This window comes from Tripterygium wilfordii, chromosome 13, assembly GCF_013401445.1.
Source record: "Tripterygium wilfordii isolate XIE 37 chromosome 13, ASM1340144v1, whole genome shotgun sequence".
NCBI classification, from domain to species: Eukaryota; Viridiplantae; Streptophyta; class Magnoliopsida; order Celastrales; family Celastraceae; genus Tripterygium; species Tripterygium wilfordii.
In genome coordinates, this window is record NC_052244.1 from 9,639,335 (window position 1) to 9,655,866 (window position 16,532).

General features: G+C 36.2%; 3 protein-coding genes across 3 annotated transcripts; all 3 read right to left on the reverse strand.

The window, feature by feature from the left end:
• Positions 1 to 795: 795 nt before the first annotated feature.
• On the reverse strand, positions 796 to 1,407 carry LOC120013503 (protein RSI-1-like). The gene is made up of 2 exons (XM_038865337.1): positions 1,223 to 1,407; positions 796 to 1,118 (listed from the first exon to the last, which is right to left on the reverse strand). The coding sequence occupies exons 1-2, from the start codon at positions 1,320 to 1,322 to the stop codon at positions 937 to 939; spliced, it is 282 nt and encodes a 93-aa protein (XP_038721265.1). The 5' UTR covers positions 1,323 to 1,407; the 3' UTR covers positions 796 to 936.
• A 1,427-nt stretch (positions 1,408 to 2,834) lies between these two features.
• LOC120013698 lies at positions 2,835 to 8,621 on the reverse strand. The gene is made up of 10 exons (XM_038865588.1): positions 8,027 to 8,621; positions 7,712 to 7,849; positions 7,301 to 7,489; positions 5,009 to 5,146; positions 4,797 to 4,918; positions 4,510 to 4,642; positions 4,283 to 4,412; positions 4,111 to 4,190; positions 3,845 to 3,979; positions 2,835 to 3,396 (listed from the first exon to the last, which is right to left on the reverse strand). The coding sequence occupies exons 1-10, from the start codon at positions 8,498 to 8,500 to the stop codon at positions 3,166 to 3,168; spliced, it is 1,770 nt and encodes a 589-aa protein (XP_038721516.1). The 5' UTR covers positions 8,501 to 8,621; the 3' UTR covers positions 2,835 to 3,165.
• A 5,979-nt stretch (positions 8,622 to 14,600) lies between these two features.
• Positions 14,601 to 15,847, reverse strand: LOC120012040. Its single transcript, XM_038863275.1, has one exon. It carries the CDS (start codon positions 15,721 to 15,723, stop codon positions 14,791 to 14,793), a length of 933 nt encoding a protein of 310 aa, XP_038719203.1. The 5' UTR covers positions 15,724 to 15,847; the 3' UTR covers positions 14,601 to 14,790.
• Positions 15,848 to 16,532: the final 685 nt, after the last annotated feature.

Below are 16,532 nucleotides of genomic sequence, written 5' to 3' on the forward strand. Positions count from 1 at the left end.
CCGATGTATCTATGGGAATCGGTCAACCCAAAGCGGATAATATTGTTAGTGTGGATTTACAACACTAAATGACCGAACCTATCGAATCTTCCAAATTGTTTTTATAAAAAAATTGACCAATCGATTCGGTTTGGCGGATTGATTTTCACGGTAAATTTGTAAAGGCCTATTCATGATTAATATGTAGCCAATTACTCCAGAGTCTTATTGGTAAAGTGTTTGCTGAAAAACATTATTATTTCTTGAAAACACTCTATGGCTATGATGGGAACACTATTGAGGATTGTTATAGGTTGATGAGTTATATGCCGTTAATGGTAAATCATAGTAGACACATTCATATGGGATCCATTGAGAGACTGTAAAATCGGCTACATATACACCTAAGTATATAAAAATTAGTAAGTGAATTAGGTTTGTCATTGCTTGTACTTCTTTCAGTTCTTTGCATATCGAAAATGGTTTGTTTTTATATGCAAGCCTCACCTATAGAGCTGTAGCATTGGCCGGAACTAGGTGACCATACTGCTTTTGTATATGAAAATTGTTTTTGGTATCTTAAAAGTCTAAAACATTGGCCGGAACTAGGTGACCATACTGCTTTTGTATATGAAAATTGTTTTTGGTATCTTAAAAGTCTAAAAGACGATTTGGACTGCTCAACTCTCTTCATGTACGAATTTTTCACTTTTTCGTTCGATTTCGAATAAAACTCCGTCTTTTGACATCATTTTGATACGAAACGTTTTACGGAGCCTAAACTAATAACTGAATCATCCCAAATTGCTACAAATCAAAAAGAAATTAAAGATTTAGGATTATCCAGAAAGCATCATTAACAAAATACCCACAATATATTAAGGATTTGGTTGAGTGATTCTCAGTGCAGTACTACTATATAAGGATAATAGAATTATAGGGTGATATATATTGATATTAAGGACACTTGGGTCCTCCTTCCTTGGTCTTCCAGGTATTGTAGCAAGGGCAGACTTGCTTGTTGCCATAAGTACCAGGAGGAACACACAAGCACTTGGAGCAGCACTTGAGGCAGAAGAACATACAAGGCTTCTTGTGCGATGTCGCGGAGCACCGGTACGTGCACTTTGGCGAGCAGTCTGCATATATACATGCAAATGATCAAATCCTTAACTAATTATGAATCTAATTAGTACATGACAAATTTCTTAGCTTTACATATATATCATGAACATTAATTTACCCGAAGGACGGAGTTTGCCACGACCATAAGCCACATCAGAGAATGTAGAGAGAAGCAACAGAGAGACTAGTAGAAAGAGTGAAGTACGTGAAGGAGCCATTTTAGCTACAAATTGCTTCTTCCTCTTCTTCTTCTTGTAACAAGAGAAGAAGATAAATATATGGGGGAATGGGGATGAATGAAAAGTGAGAAACTGAGGGGGGGGGGATATTTATGGGGGTTTTGGATTTGGAGATTTTTTTATTGGGCGTTGTTTAAGGCATGAATTTGGGGATTATATAAAGTGAGCGGTGAATGCGGTTGTGGGGTTTGTTTGGTATTGCCCTCTTTTTCAAGTTTGATGTCTGTGTTTGTTATGTCCTTTTTCACTCTTTTTAGACAAAGAAAATCTCCTCAAATCTTTTTATCATTATTCCTAACACGTAATTAAACAGTTAGACTAATAATGCTTATGATAATCGAAAATGACACGTAGTCCATCAATTTGATAACCCACGGGAGGTCAATAGGTTTATTCCATTGATTTAATCAATGGAATATTTTTATTTCCACTCTTTTATTCCATAATTTATTGTCCAAAATTTATTGTTTTAATATTGATTCTATTGTTTTTTAAAGCACAGTTTAGAATTCATTGTTTTAGTTCTGAATTCGTTGTTTTTGAAAATTCCATTGAAAAAAACAATGGAATTAAGATATATTTTGTTAGAAAGAACTTCCTGCGCTTATTCTAACATGTATTTTGAGAGTTAAAATGTTTTAAAATTTCATTTAGAAGACTTGGGCTACCACTATATGAGCTACCTAACACTACTGTATGATAATTCAATCCCACTATCTTGATCATTGCTTATTCTAACTCAAGTATAATTTCCATGCCAGCTTTGTTTTGTTATGTTTTATTTGTTTAATCCAATCTAGTCCGGTGAAACTTGATATCGTCTAGGGGTGTCCAACAACGACCAGTTTTTAGGGTTTGTGTTTTTTTTTTCTTTTTCAATCATCTTGGTTGTAATCCATCTTTATGATGGCGCGATTACCTATAAATCTCAATTACCTAATTACTGAGCAAATGAATACAATCATGTCTATCCACCTTTTCAAAAAATAATTTTCATGTAAGTTTTTAAAAAAATTAAAAATAAAGATTGTTATATTTTAGATGAAATGGAAAATGAGATCTTTTTATTTGTGTGTGTGTTTATGTGGCAAACAATGGACGTGTGACAAGAGAAGGTGCCCCTCGTGATATTTGTGAGTGGCCTACTAAATATGGTAAGTTGGTAACCATATAATCATGGATGACACTGGTTTGTTAGGCAGCACTCATAGAAGAGTGTAATCCTTTACAATTTTAATACCAGATTTTAGGGTTTTCCATACTAAAACTCAGTTAACTCTTATCCCACCTGTCATTCACTAATATAGCCCTGAAATTGGATATTCAATATCCATACTCAGACCCGTTAAGGGTTAAGCTTCCCTAAACCTGTCAGAATCAGGTAAGAATAAGATAGAATTACTATGCCCAACTCCTACATAAAGTCCAAACCCCACTAATCATCTCATGTTCTTTGTGAGACTTGTGTGGCACCGTTGCACCACCGGAGAGTGTGAAAATACACAATATGATGCTTTTCCAATCCTGTATATCCATGTTTCAGTTTCATAATCAAAAAGTTTCAACCATTTTTAAAAAAACACTGTAAAATTGTCTTCAGAAAGAAAAGACACTATACTGACTTGAAACCATAAACCAGAAGCAGCAGGACCTTCATCTCGCGCAATTTTGTGCCTCGGTCCTGCCAGTACTACTCCTGTTTGTATTCTTACCTAAATCTCATTGGATCAAGTCAACGATTAAATTGAAAGTACCTCACCGCATTTTGCATACAGGCCATCTCAAAGATATGAACTGCTAGCTTGCCACAGTGAAAGGGGGTTCAATGTGAGCTAAACATTGCAGACAATTTCTGCAAGTCCCCAGATCCCACATTTTGGGACATCAAGGCAGCACCCACAGCCAGCGCTACAGATACAAGCACCACACTCTTCATGCATCCATGGCCTCCCGATAATCGTCCCAAAATCACCTTGCAGTACTTGTCAGCATCCTTTAACAACGCATGGTGGGCAGTACCTTCTGGCTCTGCCGCCTTCAATTCTTTTTCATTCTGTAAGGATGCAAAATGCACAAGTTAGTATTTTCATGTTTGTGAATTCCCACTGTTTGCTGTCAGCTCAAAACGGATAAACCCATGATAAAATGGCTTCTCGGGTTCCAGTGATGCTCAATACAAGAGAAATATAAAAATTAATAACCCATTCGGTATTAGTTACATAAAAACTTGAAATTTGAAACATATTCCCAGCACCCATTAGATATATTTATTTATTATTTTCCTTTTTGGGCATGAAGTGGAAGGGGTCTATTTGGCAGATGTGAATAAAAGGAGAGGCAAGTATTTTATTTTAAAAAAGTATTGAAAATGCCCAGATATCAATGATAAATCTAGTCATATTTATGGGAACTGATAAAAGACCAGGAAGAATATTGACGGAGTTTCATTTGATGTCCGTAAAACAAATCATGTCAATGAAGACATAAGAGAAAGATATTACCTTCTGCCTAAAACTCTTCAGAGCTTCCCTCACGGGATCAAGAGTAAAGTGTCTAATAGAGTGGACGTTCCATTCATTAGACATCTTTTGCAGAACCACGACACTTGCTTCGAGGTTGTCAAGATAAAACGCGTCCTATTTTTGAGCAGTATAGAGAAGCCAAATGAAGTTAGTAGGAATTTAGAGGAGCCGAAAGGCCCAAAAGGGGTAAAAGATAAGTAGAAAAATTATCAAATTAATATATCAAAAAATAAAATAATACCTACCCATTGCTTGTAACATTCGGGGTTTTGGGTCAAACACCAGATGAAAATGTCACTTGCTTCTCTTGATAGGTCAGGGACACCTGTGTATGGGCATTGCCAGTCAAGTTCCAGAGTAAAAACCATTGATGAGAAGAATAAGGAACAAGAAGCAGTTTGATTAGTGTACCATTACCTTCTCCAGCAGCTTTGACAGCAATGTCCAACATCTGTTGAGAAACTTGCTTCATTGCTTTGCTTCCAGGTGAACCCGCAAGGGCAACCTCTTTTAAACTAGGATAAACAGCTTCAACCCTCTCAGTTGCCTGGCAGAATGCATAGTACAAATTCATCATATGTCAGATTTTTGAGAAAAGTTCTGCTTCATTCTTATATGGTGCAAAGCTCTCCAAAAATACCCACCTTTACTCGAGCCGAGGATACTGGGAAGGTGACTCTCAGTAGAAGTTCAAGGGCTGACGGAGGCACTAGGCGTTCACCCTTTCGAACAGCACCATTTATCAGAATAGGACGAGCTTTGGGGGAGGACAAAATCCTGATGTTTCCCAAGAGAAGAGAAATAAGAATGAGAGGGAGAAAGAAATACAAATGATGAGATCCATGTTGGAGATGAATTATATTTTACATCAGAAAAAAGAGGAGGGAAATGATACTATGAGAAGCTATTTCCATTTGCAATAATGTCAAACCTCTCAACCAACTGCAAAATCAAGTCTCTGGCCTGAGGATTATTACTTGTCTTGCCACTCAGCATAGGCAAGAGAACATGAACCCACAAGTACAAACCAACAGCCAGATCTCCTTGAGAAGCCTAGGGAAACCAAAGTTCAAACCATTTTCATAAATTTTGCAAAAACATTGATCATCACATCTGAATACTCCCAATGTTGTTCAAAATTACCTGTGCAATCATCCAGACAGTAATTGGAAGTTTATCTTGTCCATGATATTTTGGATTTTCACTCATTATAGGCAGTAGACTGATCAACACATCTGGTTTACGCCGAAGTGCCATGGCCAAAACCACAAAAATTGCAACCTGCATTTTTAAATATGATATCAACACACTAAATGCCAAGCTGACAAAAGGTATACTGCTATCTTTGGCTGCACTGAAAATTTTACAACTGCAGTTGGGTGAGATCGGAAATCCTAAATGAAAGACCTAAAATGTTCTCTCCTAGTCTATAAACAAAAGTTGAACATAAGAAACGATACTCTATTCCATTCAAACATGGCTTCTGCTCTGCATAGAGAGCAAGACAAAACCCAAAAGCGGGTTCTTTAAAATATCAATACACGAATTACCAAGCTGACTAAGGGATATTGCTAATTTTGGCTTCCCTGATAATTTACAACTACAATCGGATGAAATAAGCAATCCTTAAATAAAAGACGTAAGAGGTTTTCTCAGCATCTGTACAAAAAGGCTGAACATGAGAAATAATACACTATTCCCATCCCAAAAAAGCTTTATTATTTCCATATTCAACAGAACACACTTTTAGAGGAGCGAAAGGAGGTTCAGCTTCAAATTGAACTTTCTTTTTTTACCTTCAACCAGAAGAAATAACAAAAATAATCATGGAACAAAGACACAACGAGGCAGGAAGTAACCATCCACTTAAGAACAATTACAAGAAAGAAAGCAACGAATAACACAACAAGAATGGGAAACAGCAAGAAACAATCTTGATCTGATCTACATTTAGTTGAACAACCACAGCAAAGTGACTTTCAAGATGATGGATTTCTACTAGGTAGAGCCTGTGTGACTTTCCTACTAATTGTGCCATACAAAGTACATGTAATGGAGGAAGAGGCCACTGATTAGATGAGCACATCTGATCACCAGTAATACAGGAACAGTTAAATTGTATCAATCTCAATCATCACTAATACATGAGATAACAAAACAAGTAGCAGTACACTGTGCCTTCTTTTATTTATTTTTTCTGGTTCATGACAGTATAAAGATGGAACAGAAGGTGAAAGAGAATAGGACGCATGTAAAGAACTATTCCATACATAGCACTACGAGGAATATCTAATGTATAATATAAGTATATAACCTCCTACTTTATTTTGCAATCCTACTGGAAATAAAATAGCAATATTCTGGAGATTAAAGGATTGAAAAATCTAGTTTCAAAACAGATTTTGATTTGGCACAGTGATTTAAATTGATATTCCTAAAGTTTTGGTATGTTGTGGTTTACCTTGGTATGTTGTTGTTTAAAGGTAAACCGAGCATGGATATTTTAACATTCCATTTGAAACACTAATTAACTACAAAAAAAAAAGCTGAAGAAGCTTTTTGAATTTTTATAATCCTGCTCATTTTTTCTGGGGGTTAATGAAAGTAGCACTCTCCAATTCAAACACAATACATTTCCAGGGTCGGATCCTTGTCATTTTGCCTCAAGGTCAAGGGATCAAATCGTCTTCCCCCAGTGGATATCAGAATAAAGTGAAGAGTGAAGATCCATTAGAAGAATGAATAGAAATAGGGCATTGCAACTATAGCACCGACAGCATAATAATAGAGATAGTACTTAGAAATTTTCCTTATATACAGAAAGTATGCATGAATCAAAAAATTTCCATTGCCACTAGTTATCATATGTCAAAACTCATAACGGATGTCACATGTCAGAAAAGGAAGGGTAATAACTAGCAAAAGGAATCTTAACCACCTTCCTTCTATAGTTCCAGCAAAACCATCAATTATTTTCTTAACATGCTCTTGCATGTCAACTGCTTTGTGGAATTGAACTTCTGATGTGCAAATGCTTCTTGACATTGTCCTTTATTCATAGCATCGACAATATCATTATAAATGTCTGCATTAATGGCTAGTACTCTATTGGATACATGGTATACTGCCAGCCGAGTAGGGAACTTTAATGATTTGATTGAAGAAGATATACCCGAGATGCTGTCACATGTCACATTTGCTGTCTAATACTCTAACGTCTATGCCAACATGTAAGGTTTATTTGTCATGTTATCCATTAACTAAAGATATCGGCAGTTAACTGCCAGCATATTCATGGTCTTATATTTACAGAATAACCAAAGAACAGAGTACACCGCCATTCAAACTTATCGCTAGTTTAAAAAATATACATCAGTTAACATAAACTATACAGCTAGTTGCTTGCATACTCAATGTAATTTCCCTGAAAATTACCTGAGACTTTGACGAAACTTGCTGAGCCGTCTTTTTGGTTCCTTTGGCAGTTCCTTGATGACTTGCGAAGTCAGCCAAAATGCTATCCAATGACCACAACACGAAGGAACCTATTGCATCTAGTGATCGCTTGTTGAGCCAGTCAACTGAGGTTTTATAAACATCTTCAGAGAGGTGAGAAAGGGGAATCTGCATGGAGCCAAAAACAAAAAGTGAGTGAATCCATGATATCAATTCCAACATTTTACAAGAAAAAGGCAATTATCGTACAGCTACGGTAGACTTCTATTGCAATCACACAAATTCAACCACTAAGACACAACACTTTTCACCTTGAATTGCTTTTTCCTTTTAACTCTCCAAATTGATACTGACATTGACATATCTAAAACTTTCAAAGATGCAACTTACATCAACCATTTTTGCAACTGAGGACTCCTTGAACAACTTCAACCAAGGAAATTGGGCCGAAGTCACAGATGCAAATGCGCGCCCAAAGAAATCAGTAAAACGCATCAGCTGTATGTCCTGTTGCGACTCATAAGATGCCTACAACAGAAAAAAGAAAGACAACATAGAAAAACAAAGGAGTTAAGCAGTTCATGGCCACATCATCCATCGAATAGAAGGCTCGAAGCACAAAAAGAAAATGAGAAGCCTATCAAACTCTACAAAAGCAAATTGGAAAGCAAAACCAAAGATTTTGATGGAAATCAGATTACTCACCGTTATATCAACAAGAAATGCACCCAGGTGTTCCGCATCGATCTTCGCTGCGGCCTCTGCTACCGTCACTTTAGGTTTCTTCGGCCTTTTGGGCTTGGCCTTTTTCAAGCTGGCCTCTGCCGCGCCATCTTCACCGGCGGAGGCAACCTCGTCGGTGTATTCTCCGTCTTCGTCCAAATTCCTGTTTGATCTGACTACGCTGGAATCTTTCATGGCGGCAGAGGCCTCGATGGCTCGCCGGCGACGATCTTCAGAGTGGAGCTCGATCGAGCGGAAGACATCAGATGTGGTGGCGGAGCCGTTGGGGCGGTGATCGGCCGCGGAATTATCCAGTCTCGAAGGCTTCTTCTTACGTTTGTTATATGACACAGTTTGCCAGCCGCCGTCGTTTTGGTGCTTGGTGGTGGCACCACCGTTTCTCTCAAGCTCATCTTCTCTGAGAATTTGTTCTATAAGAGCAGAATTCTCATCCATGGTGTAAAACGGCAGTTCCTTACCACGTGAAACGACAGGGAAAGAGTGTTCACGTTCAAGTCGACGACAGAGAGCGCGCGAATGCGCTGTGAGAGAAACGTGAGGGGGGGACGGATCGGGCTTTTGTAGGCGATGACAAGATGGGGATTCCGCGTCAAAGAACACGTGGACTCAAATACTTATTTTTTAGTCGACTTTACCCTCGGTGATAAAAAGACAACTACGAAAATGCCATTATCAGAAGTTGCCAACAATGGAAATGTTGGTAATATATAATAAATGACATTTCATTATTTCATATTACCGAACCATAATTGACAGAAGAGATTATAAAATACCCAATTTAGACATCAGTGTCAATTCACTAACATAAATAGGAGAATATTTAAGATTTTCCTTCCCAAATAGAGAATCCTTATTTGGTAATTACAAGGATATTTCCATATGACGTCATAAATGTATTTTTGTATATTGTAATATGGAATAAAGATGTAACATGCGTAAATGTGTATTCAATAAATAAATCATTGGTCTCCTCTCATATTTTAAGCATTCAAATTAATATAATAAAATTATGTTAGATAAATAAAAAAAGTTTATCTAACCAATTTAAACGCCAGATGTAGCCATCTACGGTGGAAGTGTCACTGTCATTCATCATCTTTTGTCTATTTGTTATCACGTGATATGGACATCATTGTCATATAATTCATCATTTTGTGTCATTCAAATTTTTTAAAAAACAAGAACTTTAACCATAAGTTTGACATCACTCTCTTTATGTCTCAAAACCCGTCACACAGAATAAAAATCAAGACATCTTTTTGATAGTTAAATCCGACAAGGGGATGAAATAAACAAAATTTGTTGCGTAAATAGGAGGCCCGTTTTATAATAGAATCTCATCCAATAATGTATTCATTCAATAAAAAATAACACCAAGTCACTGCCTCACTGGTCTTATCATTTTCTCGTCAAAGTAGCAAACTTCAGTAGACCAAAAGTTGAAGGACAAAAAAGGTATTTCGTATCCTTATTTGTAAATAAGTGAATCCTTGAAGGGTAAAATGGGAATGAAGTGGGGTCCGATATGAACGAGGATCTTTTCCGTTTAAGTTTGTGGGCCCTGTCACAAGCCATCTGGATTTTTCCAAATTTTTTACTATTTGGTCCCACACGATTGTATTATTATTCAAAAAGAATCAGGAACCGTTGCTCTTTATGATTGTGACGTCATATATATTGATGAAAAACAGGAGACTTAATTATGGAAAGATAAGAAGGAAATAAAAGAGTGTGATAGATAAGGACGTCTTTTTCCTGCGTATGCCACCTTTGATTTCAGCCAACCCAGTTTACACTTGTGTTTTAGAGATTATTCTGTGGATAGGGGAGCAGAGGAACGTAGGTGCAACTGCAGCTGATTCGCGACATGTGTTGTTTTCAAGTTCGCTAAGAATTTGGGATGTAACTAGGATTTATAATGTGCGGGCATTTACAGAGTTCGGGACAGCGTGCCCGGAATTTTGTTGCAAGTGCATATTAACTTTCAGTATTACTTTTTTTTGGTCTCGTTCGGTATCACTCTTTCAAATCTTAAAAGCCTTGAAGGTTTAAATTTCTGTTGCTGGGAATAGATGTAGAGCTGTAGGACGGTGTAACTTGTAAGTCATATCTTAGATAGATAGGCCCCTTTGTTAAGTATCCAACACCAAGAGAGTAAGGGTTAAATTGTTTAATTTAAGATAATAAAATGGTGGTGCCTAAATTGATTAATTTAGGATTAATTAGCAATAGGTCTCAAAATAAATTTTTATTGCAATAGATCCATTCTATTTTTTTTCAACTCATACGATACATAAATAGGTAAAATATATTTCATTAAAGACAAATATTTTAAATTTTTTTATTGATCAAAGTACTCTCAACCCTTATTTTACTTCTAAATTTCAACAATTATATATCTTTTTCTAACGTCATTGAGTTCCGATTGATAAAAATTTTATGGCGCAAGACTTTAATACCTACAGAATTGTGTCTAATACAATTGGAGATTTGAATGCTTCATGGATCAAATCGAGGCTCGAAGTTTACGTATCAGAGATGTGTTTCTGATGTCAATTTGTTCAAATAGTCATAGGCCCATAACTCACTCATTTGATCTCTAATTGAGGTGATTTTTATGGCGTTCAAAAAAAGATTCTAAGAGCATCTCCACACATGACTCAAAATAGGTTAAAACCAATTTTTGGTCATGGTTTTTCACTTTAATAGCTTCCAACCGGTAACTTAAAAGCTTACTCATATTCAGTTTTTCATTTTTGCTAACTCAAATCTCTATGCAAAAAACCATTTCCTAAGACATGTTTGGATATTCGAAACTTTTAGAGGTCAAATCGAGGCTCAAAATTTGTATATCAGAGTTGTATTTATGATATAAATGTGTTCAACGTTAGTATTTTCGGACAATCATAACTCACCAGTTTGATCTCTGATTGAGACGATTCTTATGACGTTCGAAAGAAGACTCTAAGACCCATAGAATTTATCTGCATTATCTATTGTGATTTTGTTATAATTAGTATAGATTGAAATTATCTGCATTTTATATTATGATTTTGTTAATTAGTATAGACTGAAATTTATCTGCACTAAATTTATATGTGTTATCTGTTGTAGTTTTGTTATGGTTACTATATATTAAAATTTATTTTATCTACACTAAATTATCTAAATTAGTTTATCTGCAATAGTTTATTGTATATTTTGTTGTGGATTGTTATGATTAGTATATATTGAAATTTATATACAGTGCAAATAAATTTATACACATATATATTGAAATTTATATACAGTGCAAATAAATTTATACACACTAAATTTATATGTGAAAAGTTTTTCATCTCATAATATATCGATGATGGATCTTATTTAAAAGAGTTTTTCAAACTGATTTATAATATATAATTTCTTTAAAATTATCATATATTTTGAGAGAGAAACCGTTTTGAAGTTTTGGTTAACAAAAAAAATAAAAAATGAAACTGATGATGTCATGCATGTAGAAAATGTCATAAAACTAAAATGAAAAGTCGTCAATTCATGAAAACTTTGTAATTTTATTAAATAAAAGGGGTACATTGATAATTTGAATTTAATTTATTCAAATTTTAGTTAATGCACATAATCAGGGGAACCCAATTTCAACTCACTCCATCAACACTAATTATTCAACAACATGCATATTAACACTCAACAACACTTGTCATAAACACATGATTACCGTCATTATATTATAATATATCTTAGTTGATTTGCAAATTGCAAGAACTCCACCATAGTCAACGGTGTTAGGTTTTGACATAAAAGTCATAAACTTAAATGTGAATCTGCAAGGACTGTGCCCAAATTGTGAAAGTCTCAAATGGGCTGCGTGTCACATGTCAAACACAGTTGTTGCTACTAGCCATCTACATTAATTCACATGGTTATGTTATGGATGAACATTATGGGACCGTTTAGGAGTACTTCGTATTTTGATGTTGTGAAATGTGATGCTATGAGGTAAAAAGTTATAGTATTGTGAGGTGAGTTCTGTTAACAAAAAGCGTTTGACGTGTCAGGAAATAAAACTGTGATGAGGTGAATTGATTTGTAGTTTAGCGTTTGGATGAACAAAACTGCGATGAGATCAGTTGATGTGTAGTTTATGATATTTGTCTAATTTTAATAAATAATTTTGTGAAGTTAATGTAGTTTAGTCAATTAATGTTTGTTATATGATGATTTATTTTCTAAAAAAAAAATTATTAATTTAGTTTGTATTATAACACTAATATATATTTTACATTAATATATCCTAATAACTTAATTATTTGTTTTGTACTTTATAAATAATAATAAATTTAAAATAATTTTTTATTTTAAAAAGCCAATCCAGATTAACTATTATTTAATTAAATATTGTTAAACTTTTAAAAAAATTGGCATGCCTTGCTTCTTGTAATAAAATGATGCCACAATTACAATTAAAAAAAATTAAAATGTTAAAACTATCGTAATGCCACCACGTGTACAACTATGAGATTAAAAAAAACACATTTTCTTAAACTTCCATCATTTACGAAAGACGAAAGATCCCGTGTAGTAACAGTAACAGTAACCAGAGGTGAGTCTGCCGCGTTAGAAAGAAAAGCATCTCTCAGCTGCTTTTGATTTTACCGGCATTTGGAGCGGTGTAGCCTCAACATTCCGAGAAGCCAAACACAAAACTATTGTCAAACGGCCGGTAGATCTTGCCGAGGTGCGATCAGTGAGTCACGACCGGGTGCCAAACAGGTACTATATATATCCAAAAATTAACTAAGTACACTCCAATCTTACTGCACCACATTTAAAAACATAACATTCAGTAGTACACTCACTCATTTTTCTGCTTTTTGAAAAAAACAAAAACTGCACCCGGATCCCAAACTCTAAATCTACAACTCTACCATGGGTTGAGAAGTGCCATGGGTGTTGCTCTTGGACTAATCCATCTCACAGCCAGGAGACTTTGGCCTCTCCAAGCTCATGACATCTGCTGCCAATACCAATGTCATTGCCACTGCAGGAACGCTCGGCTACCTTGCACCAGAACTTTCAAAGCTGAAGGACGCCAACACAAAGACAGATGTGTACAGCCTTGGAGTAATCATATTGGAACTCTTAACAGGTAAGTCGCCTGTAGAGGCAATGAATGGAATGGATTTGCCACAATGGGTAGCATCAATAGTGAAGAAGGAATGGACAAATGAAGTGTTTGATTTGAAGTGCCGCTGTCTCTGTCAAAACTATCAGAGGTCCCCGTCGAAGGCAAGTGAAGAAGAAGAAGGAGAGAGGAAGTTAGGGCTGAAGCTGAGAATATTTAGGGTTTCATGGAAGAAGAAGATTTGGGACTGAAAATGGTAGGGACAATGAGATGTTTTAAGATTAGGTTTTTTATGATATTTTGGAGTGCACTTAGTAAAACATGGAGTGCATATAATGCTCATCTATGTTATTGCCTTGTTATATGTAAATGTTTTAAGTTATGAGTTTCTTTTACTTAGTAAGAAGCATTTTAAATCTGTAAGCTCTGAAAGGTCATGAAAAGCCTCTGATGGGCAGGGTTTAGACTGATGGGGCTAAGTTTAGAGTTAGACTTGGAAGAACAGACACAATGATAGTCAAGATTGTGTCACCTAACAGAGCAAAGTTGTTTAGTTTGAATGCGAGTTGTACTTGTTTAACTCCGGGCAAAGAAATCCATTGGCCTTTCCACACAAGGCCCAACTAAAACAGAGTCTAGGAAGGAAGATAAATATTTATAGCAGTACAGTTTGTTCTGAATTTGGTTTGAAAATTTTTTTTGATTGCTTCTCCTGTTTTCACGAAATCAAGCTTCAGATTGTAGAATGGAATAAGGAACCTAAATTATTGACTATTGAATTGAAACATGAGCAACTTAAATTTAGATAATCAGAATCTAAAGGACATATTAGCTTTCCCGGAAAACAGTACTGATCCATCCATCAAGTAGTTTTAATCATAATTCATATATAATAAAAAAGAACAGTGATAATCACCAACAGGTTTCTGTTCCAAGTCTTAGAAGTAGCAAAGATTTTGAAACGACTTAATATACAAGAAAAAAAAAACACTATATACACCAAGGGCAATCACCTAACACTACAGATTAGCTATAAAAATTCGAGAAATTCAGGAGAAAAGCTACTCAACACTAGGTTTGGAGTTTGGAAGCTATGCCAGATGTTGGTAGCAACTAGATAACCCACCTAAACCCATTGTATTTTCAGCAAAAGTGGTATAAAGTCTACTGACTTGCTTATAAAGATAAACCAGATCCTGTATGCAGAACTGTAAATCAATTCCGAGAAAGTTTTCATTCATACCGCAAACACTTTAGCACATGATAGCATGCCATAGTTCATACCTCCAACAAAATAACATGTATTTTTCTGGAAAGACAAGTTCAAATTCACAAGAGATGAAATCCAGCGCACTTAGTCAACAATGCAGTGACTCAGAATGTTAAAAAGCCATGACCAAAGACAGCACATCCAAAACAATTCCGAGAAAGTTTTCATTCATAAATAATCAAGTGCAATTATAAGCCAACTTTAACCCATCTCCTATGCCTGTACATTTTTTTTTCCTATCTATGAATGAAAAAAAAAAGGAAAAGAAAAAAATCAACAATTCTATTGTGATGTGCCAACATTACATCCAAAACCAAGAAAATTATATACTCATTGCACATGAAAATAGTTGTCAAGAACCAACCTCATTCGCCGTGCGAAAATGCCAAGTTCTGCCATCCGCTGCTCCCTCCATCGCTGCTGAAAAGTTTTCTCTTTTCCTTTATCTAAAGGAAATAGACTCTGCTGAGTAAGAGTCTTCCTCACCTCATTCAAGGACTGATCAAATGCTTCCAAAACACACTTTCCCGTAATCCCACCAACGCCTACACTACTTGCCCCCCTCATTTTCCCTTCTCGGCTGCTAAAATGATAATCCATCTCCAGATCCCTCAGCCTCACATTCCCATCACCACCTACGCTAAAATCATCGAAAGAATCACCACCAGTAGCATCAACAACATGGGAAAGTCCCGAATTACCAAGTTCATTCACATTGAGACTCTGACTCTGATACAAACCGGAAGGCAGAACCGGTGATAAACTAAATTTAACACCAACCAAATTCCCGCCACTCAGATCACCAACGGCGTTGGTAGCAGTACCATTTCCATAAGCAGAGGTAGAAGCCAATTGAGGAGTCCAAAGCTTGTCACACAATTCATAGAGAGCGCGATCGTGAGTAGACAAACGAGAGATAGAAAGTCCGCGGTCGAGGCGGGAAGAGATGAGGCGGAACTTCTTGCGGAGTCGGCGGAGCTTCTCGGAGAGCTGAGGGCGGGAGTAGGGCTGGGACATCGACTTGGAGAAGGAGTCGAAGAAGATAGAGAGGTCTTTGGGGAAGGAGAGACCGAGAGAGACAGAGTCGAGGAGGCCCTGAAGGAGACGGATCTCGTCGGGCTCCGTCCAGATGCGCTGGAACTTGAAGGGGACGGGTTTCGACTCGAAATCAACATCAACGATCGTACCATTGGTGGATGCATTATCGAGGGAAAGGGAATTGGGGTGTGGAGCTTTGCGTTTGATGGGGAGTTTGGTGTTCATGGCTTGGTGTTGGTGGGTGTCAAATTGGGTGGGTCTGAGTGCTGCACAGTGACCAGGTTTTGCCGTTTCGATCAGTTGGATAAGAGGGGGCAGCTGGGTAGGGTTACGTGCTTATTTAACACACCTGAAGAGGCTGTTTGGTGCCCGAGTGCCGAAGTTCATTTTGTTTAATTTATCTCACTACAATAAATGAGTTTTTTTCCCTTACAAGGCCTCTGCACAGCGTCATTAAGAATGATGCTATTACAAACAGCGCCACTAATGATAATGGTTTTATCAATTAGGAGAGGCTGTTTTACAACAGCATTTTCATTATATTTAGGAAAGGACAATGTTAGATACCTTCAAAATTTGACCCCTAAAAGTCCCCCAAATCTATGTGACATTAAAATAATCATTGATTAAAAACACACATGTAGGGTCCACTTCACGTCTAATACTCTACGTTAAATGGGAGTCTCTTGGGGGGTCACTTTTTAGGGGTCTTAAGCATTATCCTTTAGCAAAAGACACTGTTATAGACAATGTTAATAATTGAAAAATACTAATGACACCTTTTATAATAGTGTCATTTAAAGAAATAACAATAATGTTATTATAAACAGCGTCATTTCATGGAGAGGTGCACGACTCATGATAGTTTTTAGGAACCATAAAGATATCTATAAAAATAACAAATACTAGATCAAAATATGATAATAGAGTAACATTGGGTTAAGTGTAAATATGTCACTGAAAGATATCCCGGTTTGTAATTAGGTCACTCAAAGAAAAAATAAATTCAAATTGGATCACTTAATGTTCTAATT

Bases quoted from the DNA above. Each gene is read 5' to 3' on its own strand.
- LOC120013503 (XM_038865337.1), bottom strand. From the start codon at position 1,322: ATGGCTCCTTCACGTACTTCACTCTTTCTACTAGTCTCTCTGTTGCTT. The intron at 1,119-1,222 runs GTAAATTAATGT...GTATATATGCAG, and splicing joins TGGCAAACTCCGTCCTTCGG to ACTGCTCGCCAAAGTGCACG.
- LOC120013698 (XM_038865588.1), bottom strand. From the start codon at position 8,500: ATGGATGAGAATTCTGCTCTTATAGAACAAATTCTCAGAGAAGATGAG. The intron at 7,490-7,711 runs GTAAGTTGCATC...GGCTCCATGCAG, and splicing joins CAGTTGCAAAAATGGTTGAT to ATTCCCCTTTCTCACCTCTC. The intron at 5,147-7,300 runs GTAATTTTCAGG...TTAAAAATGCAG, and splicing joins AAGTTTCGTCAAAGTCTCAG to GTTGCAATTTTTGTGGTTTT.
- LOC120012040 (XM_038863275.1), bottom strand. From the start codon at position 15,723: ATGAACACCAAACTCCCCATCAAACGCAAAGCTCCACACCCCAATTCC.